General features: G+C 38.9%; 1 protein-coding gene across 3 annotated transcripts; it reads right to left on the bottom strand.

Moving 5' to 3' along the window:
• Positions 1-65: 65 nt before the first annotated feature.
• Positions 66-17,400, bottom strand: SDF4 (stromal cell derived factor 4). Of its 3 annotated transcripts, XR_012632083.1 has the most exons (9): positions 17,258-17,342; positions 16,045-16,386; positions 14,757-15,122; positions 8,118-8,254; positions 7,512-7,625; positions 4,295-4,453; positions 3,002-3,177; positions 2,154-2,356; positions 1,301-1,422 (listed from the first exon to the last, which is right to left on the bottom strand). XR_012632083.1 is itself a non-coding variant. In XM_074893219.1 (8 exons), the coding sequence occupies exons 3-8, from the start codon at positions 15,062-15,064 to the stop codon at positions 1,246-1,248; spliced, it is 1,071 nt and encodes a 356-aa protein (XP_074749320.1). In that variant the 5' UTR covers positions 15,065-15,122; positions 16,045-16,386; positions 17,258-17,342; the 3' UTR covers positions 66-1,245. The 3 variants fall into 3 exon arrangements, 2 of the variants coding, with proteins under 2 accessions (XP_074749320.1, XP_074749321.1); XM_074893219.1 differs by lacking the exon at positions 2,154-2,356 and having other exon boundaries at positions 66-1,422; XM_074893220.1 differs by lacking the exons at positions 2,154-2,356; positions 16,045-16,386 and having other exon boundaries at positions 66-1,422; positions 17,258-17,400.
• Between the last annotated feature and the right edge of the window lie 130 nt (positions 17,401-17,530).

The raw sequence follows: 17,530 nt of genomic DNA, 5'->3' as shown, positions 1-17,530 counted from the left end.
ATAAAAAGACTCTGATACAAGCCATTTAACAAAAACAAAACAAAAAAAGGAGAGGGAATACTGAGTCAGAAACAGACAGCAATACTTATATTTACATTATATTAAGAGAATAAATTTAATCAAATATAACATCTTACTCGGATTTTCAGGCAACCCTTCAGAAAGAGGGGTTTTTACAGTAAAGATGGAACCAGAGTAAAAATAAATTTTCTATTTTAGACAGTAGTGGATATGACCCTTGTGTTACCAGATGCTTTCGGAGATTACCCAAAACCAGACTGATTAAAAAGCTTCCCAGGCGCTGACGGTACGTTGCTCTGGCAAAAGCAGTTCAAAAGCAAAGCCTGTATTTCCCCCAGCTTCATCATTCACGAGTTCATCAGCATTGTTGATTTGCACAGAGGCAAGTAATTATACTAGTTTTAACAATGAATTTTAGTTAAGTAGTAATCATACACCTAGGTGAATCCCATTGCTTATGTTTTAAAAATCAAATTTCATTCTAAAATGGAACAATGGGAAAGTTTCTTTGTGAACTTGATGTTGGACAATCTCAAGTCTCTCACATTCCCAGTGCAGCTGCAAACACAACACCTGTCACACTATAACCAGTTCTCTTTTTAAAGTAGATGCAGAAGAGTTTCTCTGTAACATTTAAACTAAGTTCTTCCCCACAGCCCCTAAAGATAGTTCAGTGATGGAAGGAGAACTTGTATTAAATTCTCAACAATATGTAAGTAGGCTGAGATACATTGAGCAAAATATTGTAAGATTAGCCAATCAGTCTATGTATGGATATTCTCATGAGGTCAGAACACGTATTTGAACGACAATCCCCTTTACAAAAAGCCAACTTTTTTCAGTGTTATTTGTGATTTCCATGGATCAGCAGCTATGAGGGCAACAAGAAGAGTTAAATATTTAAGAAGCCTCCATCAAACATGATTAGCCAAAAGCAGCTGAAACTTCAGCTGGATTAACTGTACAAACCAGGGTGAACTGATGTAGATGCCCCATTATTTATGGGCCTGCTTTTTCCCTCATACTGAAGGCAACAGAGCTGTAGATCTTATGTACGGACGGAAGTTTTTTAAGTCTAGGACAACACACTGTAGGCATATAACACAGATAGCAGCAAAGTAATTTTCTGTCTGTTTGGGGGTTGGATTTTTTTCGTTTTTTTCTCTTTTGGGATTTTTTTTGAAAGCAAGAAAGTGCTTCAGAGCTCTGGAAAAGTGAGCGGGATCAGAACTCCTCATGGACGTTACGTGCATAGTCCATAAGCTTGCTGCCTGTGAAGTATTCACTGTATTTCAGGATCTCCTCCAGCTCTAAGTGATGATTTTGATTTTCATCTGCTACTGCGATCATTTGCTTCGCTTCATTTAGGGCATTGTATTCATTCATAGGATCCATATATTCCTAAAACAAGTAAAAAAATTATTTTCAATCACTAAGCACACATTTCCACACATCAGAATTAAGAACTTTAGCTGTATGTAAGCTTCAGCAATTACAAGACCAACATAAGAGAACAGAAGTCATCGAAAATGGTGTTAGCATTCTCTTTAACAGGCTTACATCTATCCCCTAGCTACTTTTGCAGTCACCACTTCCTTGGCTGTTCTAACAAAAATCCAGATTTTCTCAGCTTATGCCAGTGTCTACAATAAAAATATTTTTGACATTTTGGTTGCAAACTAAACTCACTATCAAATCTGGTGTTTTTTGTGAAGAAATACCAATTCAAAATTGAAAAGTGGCACACTATCGTCTGTCTGACCTAAATTTTCTTGTTTCTGGAGATAATCTTCTCAGAACTTTCTTGTTCCATTTTAAATGTCTGTAACGTCTGCCTGGTAGCAGAAGGTCAGAAGTCTCAGACACAAAGCATTTTGCTTCTTCACTTAACTTGAAAGAGATTGAAAGTTTTCAAGCAGTGCACTTTAGTTTGTGATGTAGAAAACTCAAGATTATCTTCAATTTCTTTCCAGAAGATGCAACACCTATGTGCATGCATCTATGTGTGTATACGTATGCAAAGACTTCACGGATAAAATGGATATTTTTAGAAGAAAATTCTCAGTAAAAAGGCTATTAACATTGTCTATGTCACAATATAACTTTACCCATATTACCACTACTGTTCATACCCACATATTCGCATACAGAGACGGTCAGGAAGTTTAACATTCATCCTGTCTCAGGGAGAAGACCAACATTTTAGAGGGTGTCCTTTCATGCTGCCTGTGCTGCAGTTTGAATTCTCTCAGGCAAAGTACATTCTTACATCCAGAAAGGCAAAAAAGCCAGAAATGAGCCACAAGCCTCTTCCATTGGCCACAGACTGCCACAACTATAGGGTGCAAAATATTTCATGTTGTTTGGTAGACTCTTCTACAGACAGAATTATTAAAAGAAAGCCTTACTTCTGCAAACCAAAGTCCCAAAAGGCCACAAACTAGAATTCATGCTTGAATATATTGGTTTTTTTAAAAAAAGAAAAACATTCTGAAAGACAAGAAATCTCTGCTATTTTCTAGGTTACTGGGGCCCCAGGGTTTGTTGGTCGTTGGGGCTTTTCGGTTTATTTATTTTTTTTGTAATGAATACATAGGTTGCCAGTTACTCCTTTTGCAACTGAAAACATGACTCATTGTCCCATTAATGAGTGCACCTAATGAAGTCTGTGACTTGCTTGTTTTCACGCGCTCTATATCCATACAAGTGTATGTGACAAAACCCCCTAAAAGCATACCTATGAATAGCAGTTACGCTAGGAAATCTCCCCCTCCTCTTTAACAAAAAGCATAACAACACTATCTGCAAGCACTGTAGAACAATACAAATAATCCAGAGTTTTGTAAAGTAGACACACACACTGTACAGTTAATTCAAAAATGTTTGGACTTCATATTCTCTAAAGCAGTTTCAATCCTGTATTTAAAAACCAACTACCGGTTTTAAGAACACTAGAACTAACCATTTGAGGGAGACTCACCTCCAACTCTTCCATTGTGACAATACCATCGTGGTTAGCATCAATGACCTCTTCAAACTCCTTCCTTCTGTCTTTTACCCAGTCATCATCAATATCCTGAGCTTGCTGGTTCTCTACAGTACCAACAGGTAATGAAATGAACTCTGAAAGGGTAAGTTTCTTATCTCCGTCTTGATCTACAACAGAAGTACACAGTAACTGAAGAGTATTTGTTTAATGCCCATTAAAAATGAGAAATTCCTTCATGTCAGAGATGTCACTGGTACACTCTGCCTGGCTTCAGAAGCCCACAATCCTGACTCTAGCACAGAACAGTTACCATTTGTATCTTTGGTTAACCGAAAACCCTCTGCATTTTGGTACATACACAATGTTTCAGAAGGCTAAAAAAACATATGCTCATCAATATACTAAAAAAAAAGAATTTTGCTGGACCTGAAGGACACACCAGGTGGCAAGCTGGGCTTTTCTTATTCTTTTGACATTGTTGTTTATTTTTTCAACAATCTACTGCAACAGAAATTTCCTTCCAGCTGCATCCAGTCTCCCCTTATATCAGCATTCAGGTAAATTAACTCTCACAAAAGACCGCGTGCTGGAGTTGTTCTGTCTGTGCACATCACACACTCAGGTATCACTGGAAACTCTTCATATTTATTAAGCTATCAAGTAGAAAAGTCATAGTTCTCTTTTTTTAATCTAGGTGTTCTAGCAGTTTTAAATATGCATCGCTATTGACTCAATAGAAAAATACCACGTGTGCCAATACTTATGAATTTAAACAAAAATAATTGTTTTCATAGAAACCTCAACCATTTATTTCCACTTTCATGACTGTACGTCACAATTCTTACCTGGTTGCTGTACTGGGGAAGTACAAAGCAAGTTCCTCATGGAACATTCACACCAATATATTTTGTAGTATTTTATTATTCATCAAAACTTTTCTACTCTTGATACAATGACCCTACATTGCAGCAGCACTTCAGTATGAAGCAGTGTCAGCTGATCTTCTCTGTATGAAGTACTCAGAATATCTTTCTAGCATATAATGTTGTGCTGTTCTTTAACAACCAGAGACTAAATTTAGTCTTGAGAGATGCACAGACAACTCCACAGAGATGCCAGCGTTTGTACTAACAGTTTTCCTTACTCATCACATTAGAAGATGTATAAAACAGAGCAAATAAGATGTTTCAGACTGACACACGACAGTGCAATGACCTAACATCTACTCAATAAAATGGTTTGCAAGTAAACAACTCCCAAGAAACGTGTTTTAAAGTGGCATACCCAAATCTCGGATGATTTCTTTCACCATGAACTTCAGCATTCCCCTACTATGTTCTGGATGAAGAAAGGACAAGAATTCTTCTTCATTCAACAACAGATCAGGAGGTGGGTTGTCAGCTTGGTACCACCGATCCTTCAGGTTATCTAAAACTTCCTGTGCTAGAATTTAAGAAAAATATTTAAACTTAATCATGTTCAATCTATTTAAAGTTCTTAAAATATATCTTCCCCTGTGACTCAGCTGTTTAAACAAGGATGACCTGTGAACCTATTTTACAGTTCAACTCCCAGGGAAAGTAGGTGCTGAGGGGAAACGAAATGCAATTAGTTTCGTCTAGTTTGTGCTGAAACACTAGGAAAGATCCTTTAATCAAACAACTGAACTGAAATTAGGAGATGAAAATAAAGATTTAGCTACACTTGCATCAAAGCTTCAATATATCAAGTGAAAACTATTGTCCTACCAGTATTGTTAGCTGGTTCTGGTAGGAGATATGAATAATCCAACTGTGTTCAGTACTTCTTGTTCTCCTTTCTTGTTTTCATATTTTGAAGACAACTACCAACAGAAATCTTTCACCTGCCTGAATACCAGTAGTACCTTTTTTCTGAACAAATCACTTTTTTTCTACTTCAAACCAGTCCTGTGCATTGAAAAAGCCAAAACATTCTTCAAATTCAAAATATTCCTCAGATTCACTATCTCCGTGTATTGCAGTTGTGACACTTAGCTAATATCTACAAGAAAGGATGATGTCAACCAATTCTTTTCCTACCCAAACAATAACCACAGAACAAACCCTTCAACTTTAGCATGTTTTCTTCTAAGACCAAATACCATGACTATCATTAAATCTAGAAAGATGTTTCTGACCTGTGAAGCACCACTGTATTAAACAGATTATAAAAAAAAAAAAAAACAAAAACAAAAAAAACCCAAAACACCAAAGCCTAGTTTTCACATCAGTCAACCATACATTTCAATGGACAGCTGTTCTTCACAAAGCAGCTAACTGAAAAGGCAGTATAAGCAAAGCCATAAAGCAGAGGACTAGGAAAGCTATGAAGAGACTTCTGTCATGCCTCTGCTCCTCCCTTCTCCCTTTACACTGTCAAAAGCTCAGAATTTAAAAGAATCACCTACCCAGACAGAACTTAGATCCTTAGATTCACATACATTATTCAGTATTTCAGCCTAAAAATGTGATTTGTTGGAACTAGGAGAGATTTAAGAGGATAGATCTACAAAAGAAAGTTTGGAAACATCAAGAATAGATGCTAAGCCAAGCACCAAGAAATGCATTTAGTTTTCAGTCACTTCAGGGTACAAGTGCTTATTACTCCTTCTGGCTACCTTGTCTATTCTATACCAGAAAGCATTCTGACTTCAGTCCTGCACGTGTTTTAGTTACCACAATAACTTAATAAAGGGAAATATTTTTGCTGCAAGGAGCAAATGCAAGTTTAAGTACAGATGTATGAACAGATACATCAGCATCAAAATCACTTTACATTTCCACTTCTTTCATTTCAGCTTACACCACGCAGACAAGCACTTTTTAAGTTAATTTTTCCTAAAATCAACTGAGAATCATAATTTGTGCTTGAATTTCCGCTAAAACCATACATCTGATTTGAAGAAAAAAACACCCTGCAACACACAACGTGAATATTGTGTGCACCTAGTGGTCCTGAACATAACCAAACAGGAAAAAAATACCTGTATAGAGTATTCTTTTTCTGGTGTAGGCATTTTCTAAATGACACACTGGAAAAACTACTGTCTAGCACACCCTGCTATCTGCAAAACAGACTAACACACACAAACCTGAAGCATTGGCTTTTCACAAGTTTTGAAAACACTCTGAAAGACTACAGTCTCCAGATAATAAACTTTTTCAAAATTTAATAAACTGTCTTAAATAGCTCCTGCATGCTTTTGGTTGATGAGTTAGAAGAGGGAAAAAAACTCCAACGGTTACATCTACATTTTTCAACTAGTTGCAATTAAGAGTTAAGTCTTCAGTGAATGCCTACGCTTCTTAGTCTTAAATGAAACTCAGCTGTCAGTCATCAATTGAAACTGCCATTATCTGCGTAAGTTAAATAAAGTTGTGTCCCTAGTTTTGGCCTGGCATCCAAACTGTAGTGTGCTTCTGCACAAGACTCAGAACATGCCTTAAGATCCACACATTCAGTTATTTTTTATTATAGAGACTGAAGAAGAGTACTTCTACACTGCACTAGAGTATGAAAATAACGTTTTTGCCTGTCATCTTCAGGAAGTGGTAGATACCTAATTTGATTTTCCCAAACAAGGCTTGTTACCTAGGTAGAAAAATGATTAGGTACACACTTCCCTTATTCAGCAAATCTTTTATCTGATGAGCATTCCTGTAAACTGTAGTTAACCACACTGCCATAGAACACGCTGTGCAGGTATTTTCCCTGCCATAAAATTCAAAGGCCCATTTGCATTTAGTTGCTTTTTGATAAATGGAAAATATAACATAACCCACTTTTAAATGACTAATTCCTGCAAGGAAAGTCTAGGGCTTTGTGTTTTACTTAACAGTAAATTTAAACACTTTTAGATGGTGGTGGGGGAGCAGGGAGAGTACTCTGTTAAGAGCTGTCACGTTTATACCAAGCCAGATTCAAATGAAAACTTCAAAAGTAATAAAGAACAAATGATCAATCTCTGTCTGCAGAGAACTTAGATGAAACATGAAACAATTGTTAGGCAACCTTATTAACTTCTAGTACGCTTTGCAGGCCCTAAGCACGTACCTATTTAAACACAACACTGTTTGGTAGCGCATACACAGCCCCCCAACTTTAGAACAGGAATCGTGTACAGCAGCTCCCTCTCATTTGGAGCAACAGGGGACCTGGTTCCCCCATTGACAATACAACGGTCCACAGACAACACGGGTCTGAAATTTTAGGAGACTGTTAAAAAACTGAAAACTATTCAAATCGGCAGTAACAAATAAGCAACCAAGAGTTTTCAGTGTTAAACAGTTACATCAAGAGTGTTGGGAAGGCAGATTTGAGTTGGAAAGAAATCTAGTATTTCTGTCTTATGACTTACACATTCTACATTTGCATAGAAGCAGAACAAGTGAAACATTCAGCTTGTATTAAGAACAGTTTTGACATTCAGGTTTTAGGAAAGTAAAAGAAAACGCGACACGCACCGATGGTCCGCACTTACTTTCTTCATCTATTTTCAACTCTTCATTGTTTTTGATCTTCTCTGCAATCTCTTTTTCATTAAAGCCCTTACTTGCCAAAAATTTAATTTTATATTCATCCCAGGACACATGGCCTGTAAGAAAAAGCCATATCTCAGACACGACATAGCAAGCTTAAATGACAAACTTTTGTTCTCATTACTTAAAACAGTATGTGCTAAAATCTTTTGGTTCAGCACTATCATCATCACACTAAGCTTTATGAATGGCAAGATGAAAACTATCACCTGATTCACTTTTATGTTTCTTTAGACCAGACAGGCCTTGTGAAAATAACCTATTTATGTCACCGTCCTCCCCCATCCCTGGCAGAGCCACTGAACTTGTTACAATTTCCTACGACCACAAGTGAAATAACACAGCAGTCAACACAGAAGTACAATGCTGCCTGGAGCACGTTACTGTTTTGCTCGATTGTTTTCTGTATGGATCAAACCTGTTGTGATTACACGCAGGCCAAAGGAACCTGGATTTTGTCACAGCACATCTGAGGAACAGCCAGCAGGTTTGGCGACTAGCAACTGACTTAGGATGTCATGAGGAGATGGAGGAATCGTTCATCTTACCATCACCATCAGGGTCCACAGCTCGGAAGTGCATTTTATTCTCTTCCACAGCTTCCTGGAAATGTTCATCTGTCTTTTCCATGATCCAGCGCTGCATCTCTTTCGCACCTATCTTTTTATCATTATTTATATCCACCCTATGGATGAATAGCAAACAAGATTTAGACTGAGGGGTTGGGGGTGGTGATATATTTTTAGATTCTAAATTAATTACTTTATTCAACAATAACAAAAATAGGTTGCTACAGAAAAGAGTATATTTATAACCCTCTCCGAGAAGTTGCACATTCTTTGAACTACAGAGTAAACAAGTAGCAAGTTAGCCATTCATTTCACAATTACATTTAAGTAACCACAACATCTAGGTTACTACTCGGTGAAAAACATTCAGCTATACTTTACTTTGCTGTAAAGTTAACTCATTCCAATATTATGTTTTTGAGTAAATTTTTTTTAAAGTAGAGGAAACCACAAATACATCACTCACGGCATATTAACTCAATTCCTATTGGTTCAGAACTGACAACTACCAGCTGCTTCAGACTTTCACTATTTTGAAAAATGTCTTCTCTAACATTCCTTCAAACCATGAACTCCCTCTCAATTTATCTTTCCAAGTCCTTTTTACCTTGATCTTCCAAGATCTCTGAAGTTTATTGATGAGCTGCCTCCCCGTGTCTACCTAGATCACATTACAACTGTCGTGACCATTAAAAACAACAAAAAATAATGTGAATAACCTTGGTGCAAGGACTTTTGAACTATTTAATACTTTGACTATAATACTTGTAAGTGGAACAAAACAAACAAATCAAGTTTCCTCTATTATACCTTGATCTCTGGCAACACATTACAAATGATAGTTTTTAATTCTTAACACATTTTTAAAAGTTCTGCACACACATTTCCATTAGGTTTCTGAGTTATCAGGCTCACTTTGCTTTGTCAAAGGACATGCTTGTACTCAGTGCTATTGAGCCACGGAACTAAACTTTTTCTACCCAACTAAAATGATCAGTAAAGTCCAACCTGACAATCCACTCTTCTCCTGAATGTACTACCAATACTGCTTTATTGTATTGACACACCGCTATATCATCAATTCCATTAATGCTTAGTTAATTAAAAAGAAGTTAATATAAAAATTACAATTGAAGAACAAATACTAAAACAGTAACATTCCACTTTAGGGTTTTTTTAATGCATATCATGAAGTATTTATTAAAAAAAAGATGTAACGATATTTAAAACTGAAAAGACATCACTAACATTTCAGAGGCAAGATTCTATTTAAAGCATACCAAAACCATCCTTGTTCAATTAAAAAAAGAAAGAAAACCAACAAAGAAAAACACAACAAAAACCCCTAGCTCGACTCTGTTTTTTTTTTATCTGTTTGTATCACTGTCTTAACAGTTCTGAAGTGTTAACATTGAAACTCAAGTTATTAAATATGTGATTTGCCTTTAAATGTCAACTGAATGTTAAAAGCTTAAGCCAAATAACAACCCCAGCACCTAATCTTCTACAACACTTAGCTATATTAATAAATGCAGCATTAGTGGTTTTAAATACTGTATCACATCTTTCCACATATATAAGCACGGGCTCAGTACTAGCAGTTTTTCAGTATCAATGGCAAGACCAGTAAACTGTTCACGTTCCACTTGTGCCACCTTACACTCACCAGGTGAACAAATGTGGGGTTTGATATGGAATAGGTACTGTCAAAAATGAGAAGGGAAGAAAGACAAAGCACTTTCCCCTCAACATTTAACATTCTGGTTTCCTTAGATCAAAGCTATCAAACTTACTACTTCCGAGCTGTACTTTCCATCTAAATCACATTGTAACTAGGGAGAAAGGTAACAAACATCCCATTTATTGCGCTCTAGCTCATGAAAGCACACCTTTGTTCTGCTACCACAGTTCACAAGAAGTCTGCAGTGACTCAGATTTTCACGAACTAGCAGGCACCCACCCTCCAAGGTGAGCTGAAATCCTTTCAGTGTCCACAAACAGCACTTCTGCTTTTGAGAGGAGCATTTACAACTGTATGAAATAAGGTGTGGTCCTGCTAGACCTGCGTTACCATCTAAGGCGATAAAAAAAAAGACTGTCCATGCTTCCTTAGATAACTGTCTCATTCAGAATGGACTACTGAAAACATTTCCACCAGGAATGACAAGCTCAGACAATTGCATGTTGCTGAACAACCTAACACTGGTAAGTCACAGAAAACTCATTTTATAATATGGTGATGGGCAATCAGTTTTCTGAGACAGATAGGCCTGAACACTCAAAAGATGTTAGTAAAGAATGGTACATTCTAATGCACTTCTTAAAAAAATTGCCAAAGAACAAGTACTGGCAAGAAAGAATTTAAGTTCAAAAGAAGATGAATCCAAGCAAGAATATCATCCCAGATTACAACTTTGCTCAAACCTTCCTTGGTGAACTGTGTATAGAAATCTTGTGACAATTTCTCAGACTTCATGATGTACCAGCTCAAAAAAAAAGTTTAAAAATATTGCTCTTTTTCTACAAGAAGCATAGTTTTCTGCTAAAGAATGCTATCTCAAATTTGTAGAAACTCAGGTATATGAGGTACTACTTCCTGAACTGACAGCAAAGAAAAATTTTTTTTAAAAGCAGGGACTACCATTAGCATAAATTTGAATTACAAAACAAGACTACAGAGAGCAACTTACCTGTCTCATTCCAAACAAAATTATAGATAAACCACGGCCCAGACAGTAGTTGATGCAACGTGACCAATGCCATTAGTACTAACACATTTCAGTTATGGGCAGCATCAGACATAACAGCTCCTTATAATGTCTAAGTTCAAGGTTAACACTTCACCTACTATGCAAACTATACTTCATTAGCTATTCACAGCCTAAATGTCAATAATACCTTTGAGTAAGAAACAAGCAAATATGCTACTTTGTTAAGGAAAAAATTACAATTATCCTACAAAAGTCTATAGTAAGGGCTGCGTTGAATACAGATGTCAAGCCTGGAAGAACACATTTTAAATACTTCAGCTCAGTTTCTCAACCACAAGCCATTAAAAACCAGATTTTTGTGGCCACCTTTCAAAAGGTCCACATCTGACAGTATTATCAATAAACATTGGTCACTCCAGTTTTCAGATTCATGTCTTCAGGTTCCTAAATGACAACACGGCAAGACTGCCTGAGGTACTGGGCAGGGAGCAGGAAGGAAGTGTTCTTACATGAAGGACTAAAGGTCACAACTCCCTTGAGCACCTAATGCAGATCACTTTAGAGTCAGTTTCTGCTTCATCCAAATAATATCCAAATCCCAAAAAAATAAAAGCAGATCCTGAAAATAATTTTTAGTAATGGAAACCCAAGCAAAGCTCTACTTTACATGGTAGGAGGCATGCAAAATTTACTAGATCTATATTTAAACGTACAGGTTAGGAAAAGCACAAATCAGGGTGCACACACTACTTAAAACCTTCCAACAGCATACAGCATAAACGTTTTTTTAACTGAATAATACAAATCTTTACTCTAAACCAAAGATAACAAAACAGGAAAGCTTAAAATGTCCCCTTCTCCTCACTCACTATTTTACCTGCTGCTGTCCAACATGGGCTGTCATTTCTAGCACCTTCCTGCCACAGACAGGATGCATACCAGCAGAAACTCATACTGCGTTAGGCTGAGACAAACCTGAAATTAGGTCTTGCCCTATGTGCAGTCTGAACACAAATGGTCAGAGCTGTAAAGTCTCAGAGAGCCACATTTACAAGCATTGTGGGATTCAGAAGGCGTTCTGTTTTAGGAAACGGTAAGTTCATGACTTTTAAACAGTGGGAAAAAAACAAACCAAAAAACCTCTGTACATGGTAGCATTTAACAGAAGGTCCATTGAAGCTTGTGACCTGATGAATGACCATCAAGGTAAGACACTCAGCTAACACAAAGATTTTAATTTTTAAATCACAGCTGCGGCTAAGTAGCTGTCAAAACATCAGCAAAATGCAAATGCTAGAAGGAAACTCCGCTTTCAAACTCACAGAGGTAGGTAACTCCATCACCACCTGACAGAAAGCCCCACACATTACATTCTTCTGTAATTGAGTTTACCATTTTTGTTCAGTACGGGTAATTTAAAGGATAACTGACCCTTAGAAGCAAGGCTCATCAAACTGCATTCTAGTACCCAATGCCATTGACTTAGCGAAATCAGTGCCACCATAAATACACTTGCTTGCTTTCAATAACATTCCTCCTTCCCTCCCATCAACACCCACCTACGCAAGCTAAACTACACTATACAGCAAATGAATTTTCTACAGATTCCAGGCTAATTTAAACTATTTAAATGGAGACGAAAGCAAATGTTTTTTTGGTAATTATGAGAAGTACAAGAGAAAGGCTGTCAAGTAAGCCCCCTGACCTGAACATACCTGAACACTTACCCCTGGGCAGGGAAAGAAGACTAAAAAGCTGCACCCAGGATTTTCTGCACCATGCCCTAATTTCACAGGGCAAAGTGAAAGTACTGGTTAACTTGTAAAAACCCACTTCTGTAGAAAAGCAAGGCTTGTCCTCCCAGTAAAGAGTGACTTCAGAAACTGAAATACAGAATTATGAAACGCCACTTGTCTTTCAGTCACATAGAGCTTGCTTGCCTAGAAAAACATGGGTTGGGGAGCTTTTCTTCCACGTTTCTACTTTATTTTCAGTAATCCTATTAGATAACAATGTATGCTTTGAATTAACTACTTTGTATCATCCTGGCACCTCACAGAATCTCAGCTGACATTAATTAAAAACACATTGTGTGTTTTCTTTATGTCTTCAAAGGAAGTATTTCCAAAGCATCTGGAAGCCTGTGATTTACTAGCTTTTCAGAGAAGTTCATAGAATTTCTCTTTTCACCCAGCCTTTAAGAGTATGTCTAGAAAGCAATCAAATTCCTCAGAATGCTTTTCTACATTTCTAATCTAATCATCTGACGGAATGCAATTTTGAGTATCTGAGTGAAGTTGATTCTGAATCCAAGTGGTTTAAGCTTCCTAAGACAATCGCTTTCATAACAAGTAGACAGAAATGATCAGGGTTTGCAACTGGCGAATGAAAATTTACTAACCACCAGTGGAATGTTTCCAATAAACATACAGCAATAAAAAAATGAAAGCTTCTAAACACAATCTTAGTATTTCTATATATCCTACCAATGAAGCGAGTGGTCTGCATAGCAAATGTAGAAATAACAGACTCCACCTACAGGAAAAAGACATTCTGGTTTGCCTATCTTCTTTAGCTACCTTTACTCAGGAGAACACGAGAGAAAAAAAAAATCCAATATTATTACTGATATTTTTTCCCTGTTAATGAAAAGTTTGCAGAAAAAAAGCTTTGTAAGCCTTCTCATTTTATCTCAAGTATACACACATCCCCACACCATCATCGTTAAGAGCACCAATGTAATTTAAGTTGTTCTAATAAAATTAATCTTCCATTGCAAAAATGCAAATAAAGCCAATTCTGCCACCTAGTGTCTAACAGTATGCCCTGATTTTGATTTCCATTTCAATTCTGTTAACTGACCTCCAAACATCTGACAGTTTATTAGATGACACAACCCTTACCCAGCACAAAAAGTGCTTTATAAACGGGAAAATGCTCTAATGTCTAAAAGTAAAGTTAATATTTTTATACCAAGTAAAGAGCTAGATGAAGTTTTCAAAAAAGCTACAGAAAAAATTAATCTTTCTATTCTCATGTTTCATTCTCATTCTTTTTTCTTTTTCTAAATTCTGAGGAGGTAAATGTTCTGTTAACAACATTGCTAACTGAATGAAGAAAGCTGTCATATTTTCTGAATTCTTGGTATGTGTAGATAGGCGTAATTATTTTTAACTTCCATGTATTTCATTTGAAACACTCGAATTTTAGACATGTGGCATCTACTAGAAAGTTTTATGAACAGAAAGCAACTGTTTGTTTACCACAATCTCACTCCATTGACTGTCCCTTTTCTTCCCTTCTGGCTTTACTATTTCAGTGTTTTTCCTCTGCAGTTATTCTCAGAAGTCACAACAGAAACACAACCAAAATCCATAGGGAATATAAGACCAAATAATAAATAAGAAAGTTAGATTGTGAACTGAAACTAAACTTACAGCAAGGCAAGAGAGCGTACTACTGCTAGAACAAAACTGTAACAAACTCCCACCCTCACAATTCACTGCAGGGACATCCTGACTCTAACAAAGCCACTTCCTTACTAATTCCTTGATCTAAGGTACAAGTGTGATTGATTATTTATTGAGCCAGGAAACCAAGAAAAATTTTCATACCTCGAGAGGCTAGGTAGGTTTTTTCACATAGAAACAGTATGTTTTGTCATAAGTTTTACCAGGCCACAGCACCAATCCCATATATTGATTGTGACTCTCAACACATCCATCCTCGCTCCTGAGAATGATCTATACAGGTACCTTAATACCTTCATAGCATGAACACTGTGCTTATAGTACAATGCTTTCCCCCTCATCATTACAATTTTTAAATATTACAGAAAAATTTCCAAATTGTACTCTGAAGATCAGAGAAAGAGGCTGCACTGTTCCTGGCAAAGTACATAACTTACTTTGAAAAGATGACCATAAGTTTCTTCCTATTTTTTCTGGGTTCTGAATCTTCCTCAAACTCTTCCATCTCTTTTCCTAGAAAAACTTCTTGATGAAATTCTTTATTCAGATGTCCATCCATCTCCATTTTGACCCCGTTCAAGTGATCTGGAGGCAAGATCTCATTCTCATCTTTACTGTCAGCTGGCTTTTCCTTGAGGGCTGAATTATTTGCAGGCCTTGCATAAACATCCATTAGAAGAAATACAAACAGAAGGGACAAATACAGAGATCCCAAACTGCAGAGAAAGGCCTGTCTTGACATCATTTTTTCCTTTTTATTCAAAGTATTGGCCGATCAAATTACTGTGAATGGATTAAATGATCTAAAAACAAAATGGAGAAAACACATGGACATTAAACTCTAGAACATTATGTCACTAATAGAACATCTCCTAAAATTCCAAAGAACTTACAGACACACACACAATTATTTGCCATGAAAGAATAAAAAAGCCCACTAAATAATAAATACACAAGAAACTAATCTGTGTCAGTTTTCAGTCTGCACAATTGTAACCTCTGTCAGAGGACTTTGGAAGATAACATCCTTTAAGTGGCCTAGTTCTTCTCTGAAAACCGTCTTCAGGCATTATGGTGTGAGCTGACCTGACAGCTGAAACCCAAACATGGACTGAGATGTCAACCCAGCCCATGAAGCACACACTGACCGAATGTGCAGCCACAGCTGAGCTGTGGCAATGCCCCTGACACCAGCACTGCACTTCCAGCAAGCTGCAGAAACAGCCACGACAGCACCACAGATCTCATCACACCACCTCTTTAAAAAGACTGAAAGATGTAAAAGGTCTTTTTGGAAAGAGGTGACCGAGAGAAATACGATTACAAATGCCATCACATCAAGTGGAGCTGGAAACACACAGGAACCAGCCGGCAGGAAAAGCAACCCCAGGGGCGGACCTGTCATGACCTACTTGGCGGGGCGTGAAAATCGCTGCCACATAACGAGTTCGCAGACCGCAGGGACAGCGAAAAGGGCCACAGCCGGACACCCAGAGCGTCGGGGAGCACAAAACCCCACAGACCCGCGTCGAGGAGCACAAAACCCACAGAGGCACAGCAGAGCCCTGGGCAGGGAGTACCCGCCCAGCCCGCGGCAGGACTCACAGCCCGGTCGGCGATGGCTAACTCTCCACAGGAGAGGGGGAGCCCGGCCGGGGCTGCCCTCCCCGGTCTGAGGGGCAGCGGCGGTCCCGACCCCGCTCCAGAAGGGCCACACGCACTCACCCAGCTCCGGGGCGCTCGGCGGCCTCCGAGAACGGTGACAGGCCGCGGGGAGGCCCAGCCTCGGCCTCGCTGCCCCGGGTCCCCGCGGCGGCTCCTCACGGAAGGACGTCAGCGGCGCGGAGGACCCCAAGCCCACTCCCGCCCCGCAGGCCCGGGCGAAGGGCGGAGAGCGGACCGCGCGAGCGCTGCGCAGGAAGTGCGTCAGGACGCAGTGCGTGCCTGAGGGGCGGGGAGCGGCCATCTTGGAGTCGGGCAGCAAAGGGCCCTCTCCCGCTTGCGGCAGCCATTTTCCCTCCCAGCGTGTCCCCCCGGACCCAGCCAGTGTCTTGGGGCTCCCGTGACCTGGTAAAATAGGGAAGGCAAACCTCCGAGTGCTAAAAATTCCTAACGTATGCGCTCATCTGCTCTCTCTTACCTCAATTAATAATAAAGCAGACCTTCAAGCATGAAGAAACCTGTTAAATTCCCCATCAGGTCCCTTTTCCGGGGTATACCCTCCAGTTTTGTGCTTATCGTTCACCTATTTTGCTTGAAAGCACTTGATACAGAGAAATGATTACTTGTTTCAAGATTTACTTATAGAAAACTGCTTAGCAACTTATTTACTTATTTCTAGCAAGTTACAGTATTATAGTATTTTTTAATATTGCTAAGAATCCTGCTTGCCCAGACTGTTCTGTGGAATTTTACCAAGGACTGTGTCCATCAAAACAAAGCAGTTTACTGTGAAAATCTACCAAGAACTGCGGTGTTCAGCAAAATATCATGTTTTTGTCCTTGAGGAACAGGTGTGCTCTAACTAGTTGGGCCTCAGTAATGAGTAAAGATAGCCATATAGGGATTGTAGAAGTTTCATTGGCTCCCTTAAATAAGATAGGATGAGTAAACCGACTGAAAAACATTTTTGTTGTTCAAGAAATTGGCTAAGAGAATCTGCGCATGCTCTGAGGGAAAAACAAGGTGAGAAAGACTACGAGCCTTTCTCCCAAAGATCCCCGAAGAGGACCACCAGGAGGGAATGCGCAGGTGCAAAGATAACATAAACTGTTGACATCACCCTTTCGAACTAACCCAGCCTTACTCATGCATGTTTGTGTTATGTAATCCAATGAATATGTATCTCCACACTCTGTAAGTTTTTGGTAAAATGTGTGGTGGGTGTGCAAGCTTTGTGGAGAAATCCCCTTGCACCCCGGCGCCGGAGTAAACATACCTGCTGTATAACTCTATCCGAGTTGTAGAGTCAGTTTTCCGCAAATCACACTTAAAATACGTGCTTTTTGTAGGTAACGCGCCGCTACCAAGCCTTACGAAGTCAGACCAGCCGCTAACACAGCGAGGCAGCACCTCCCCGCCCCAGAGCTCCCCTCAGGGCTGAGGCGCAGCGGCCCCAGCGCAGCCCGTCGCCGGGACCCACAACAGCCGCCGGCGCGGCGCGCCCGGAACCAAAATGGCAGCGCCCGAGCCTCGCCTGCCCTGCTGCAAG

This window comes from Strix uralensis, chromosome 23, assembly GCF_047716275.1.
Source record: "Strix uralensis isolate ZFMK-TIS-50842 chromosome 23, bStrUra1, whole genome shotgun sequence".
In the NCBI taxonomy this organism is placed as follows: domain Eukaryota; kingdom Metazoa; phylum Chordata; class Aves; order Strigiformes; family Strigidae; genus Strix; species Strix uralensis.
This window is presented reverse-complemented; position numbering and strand designations above follow the sequence as displayed.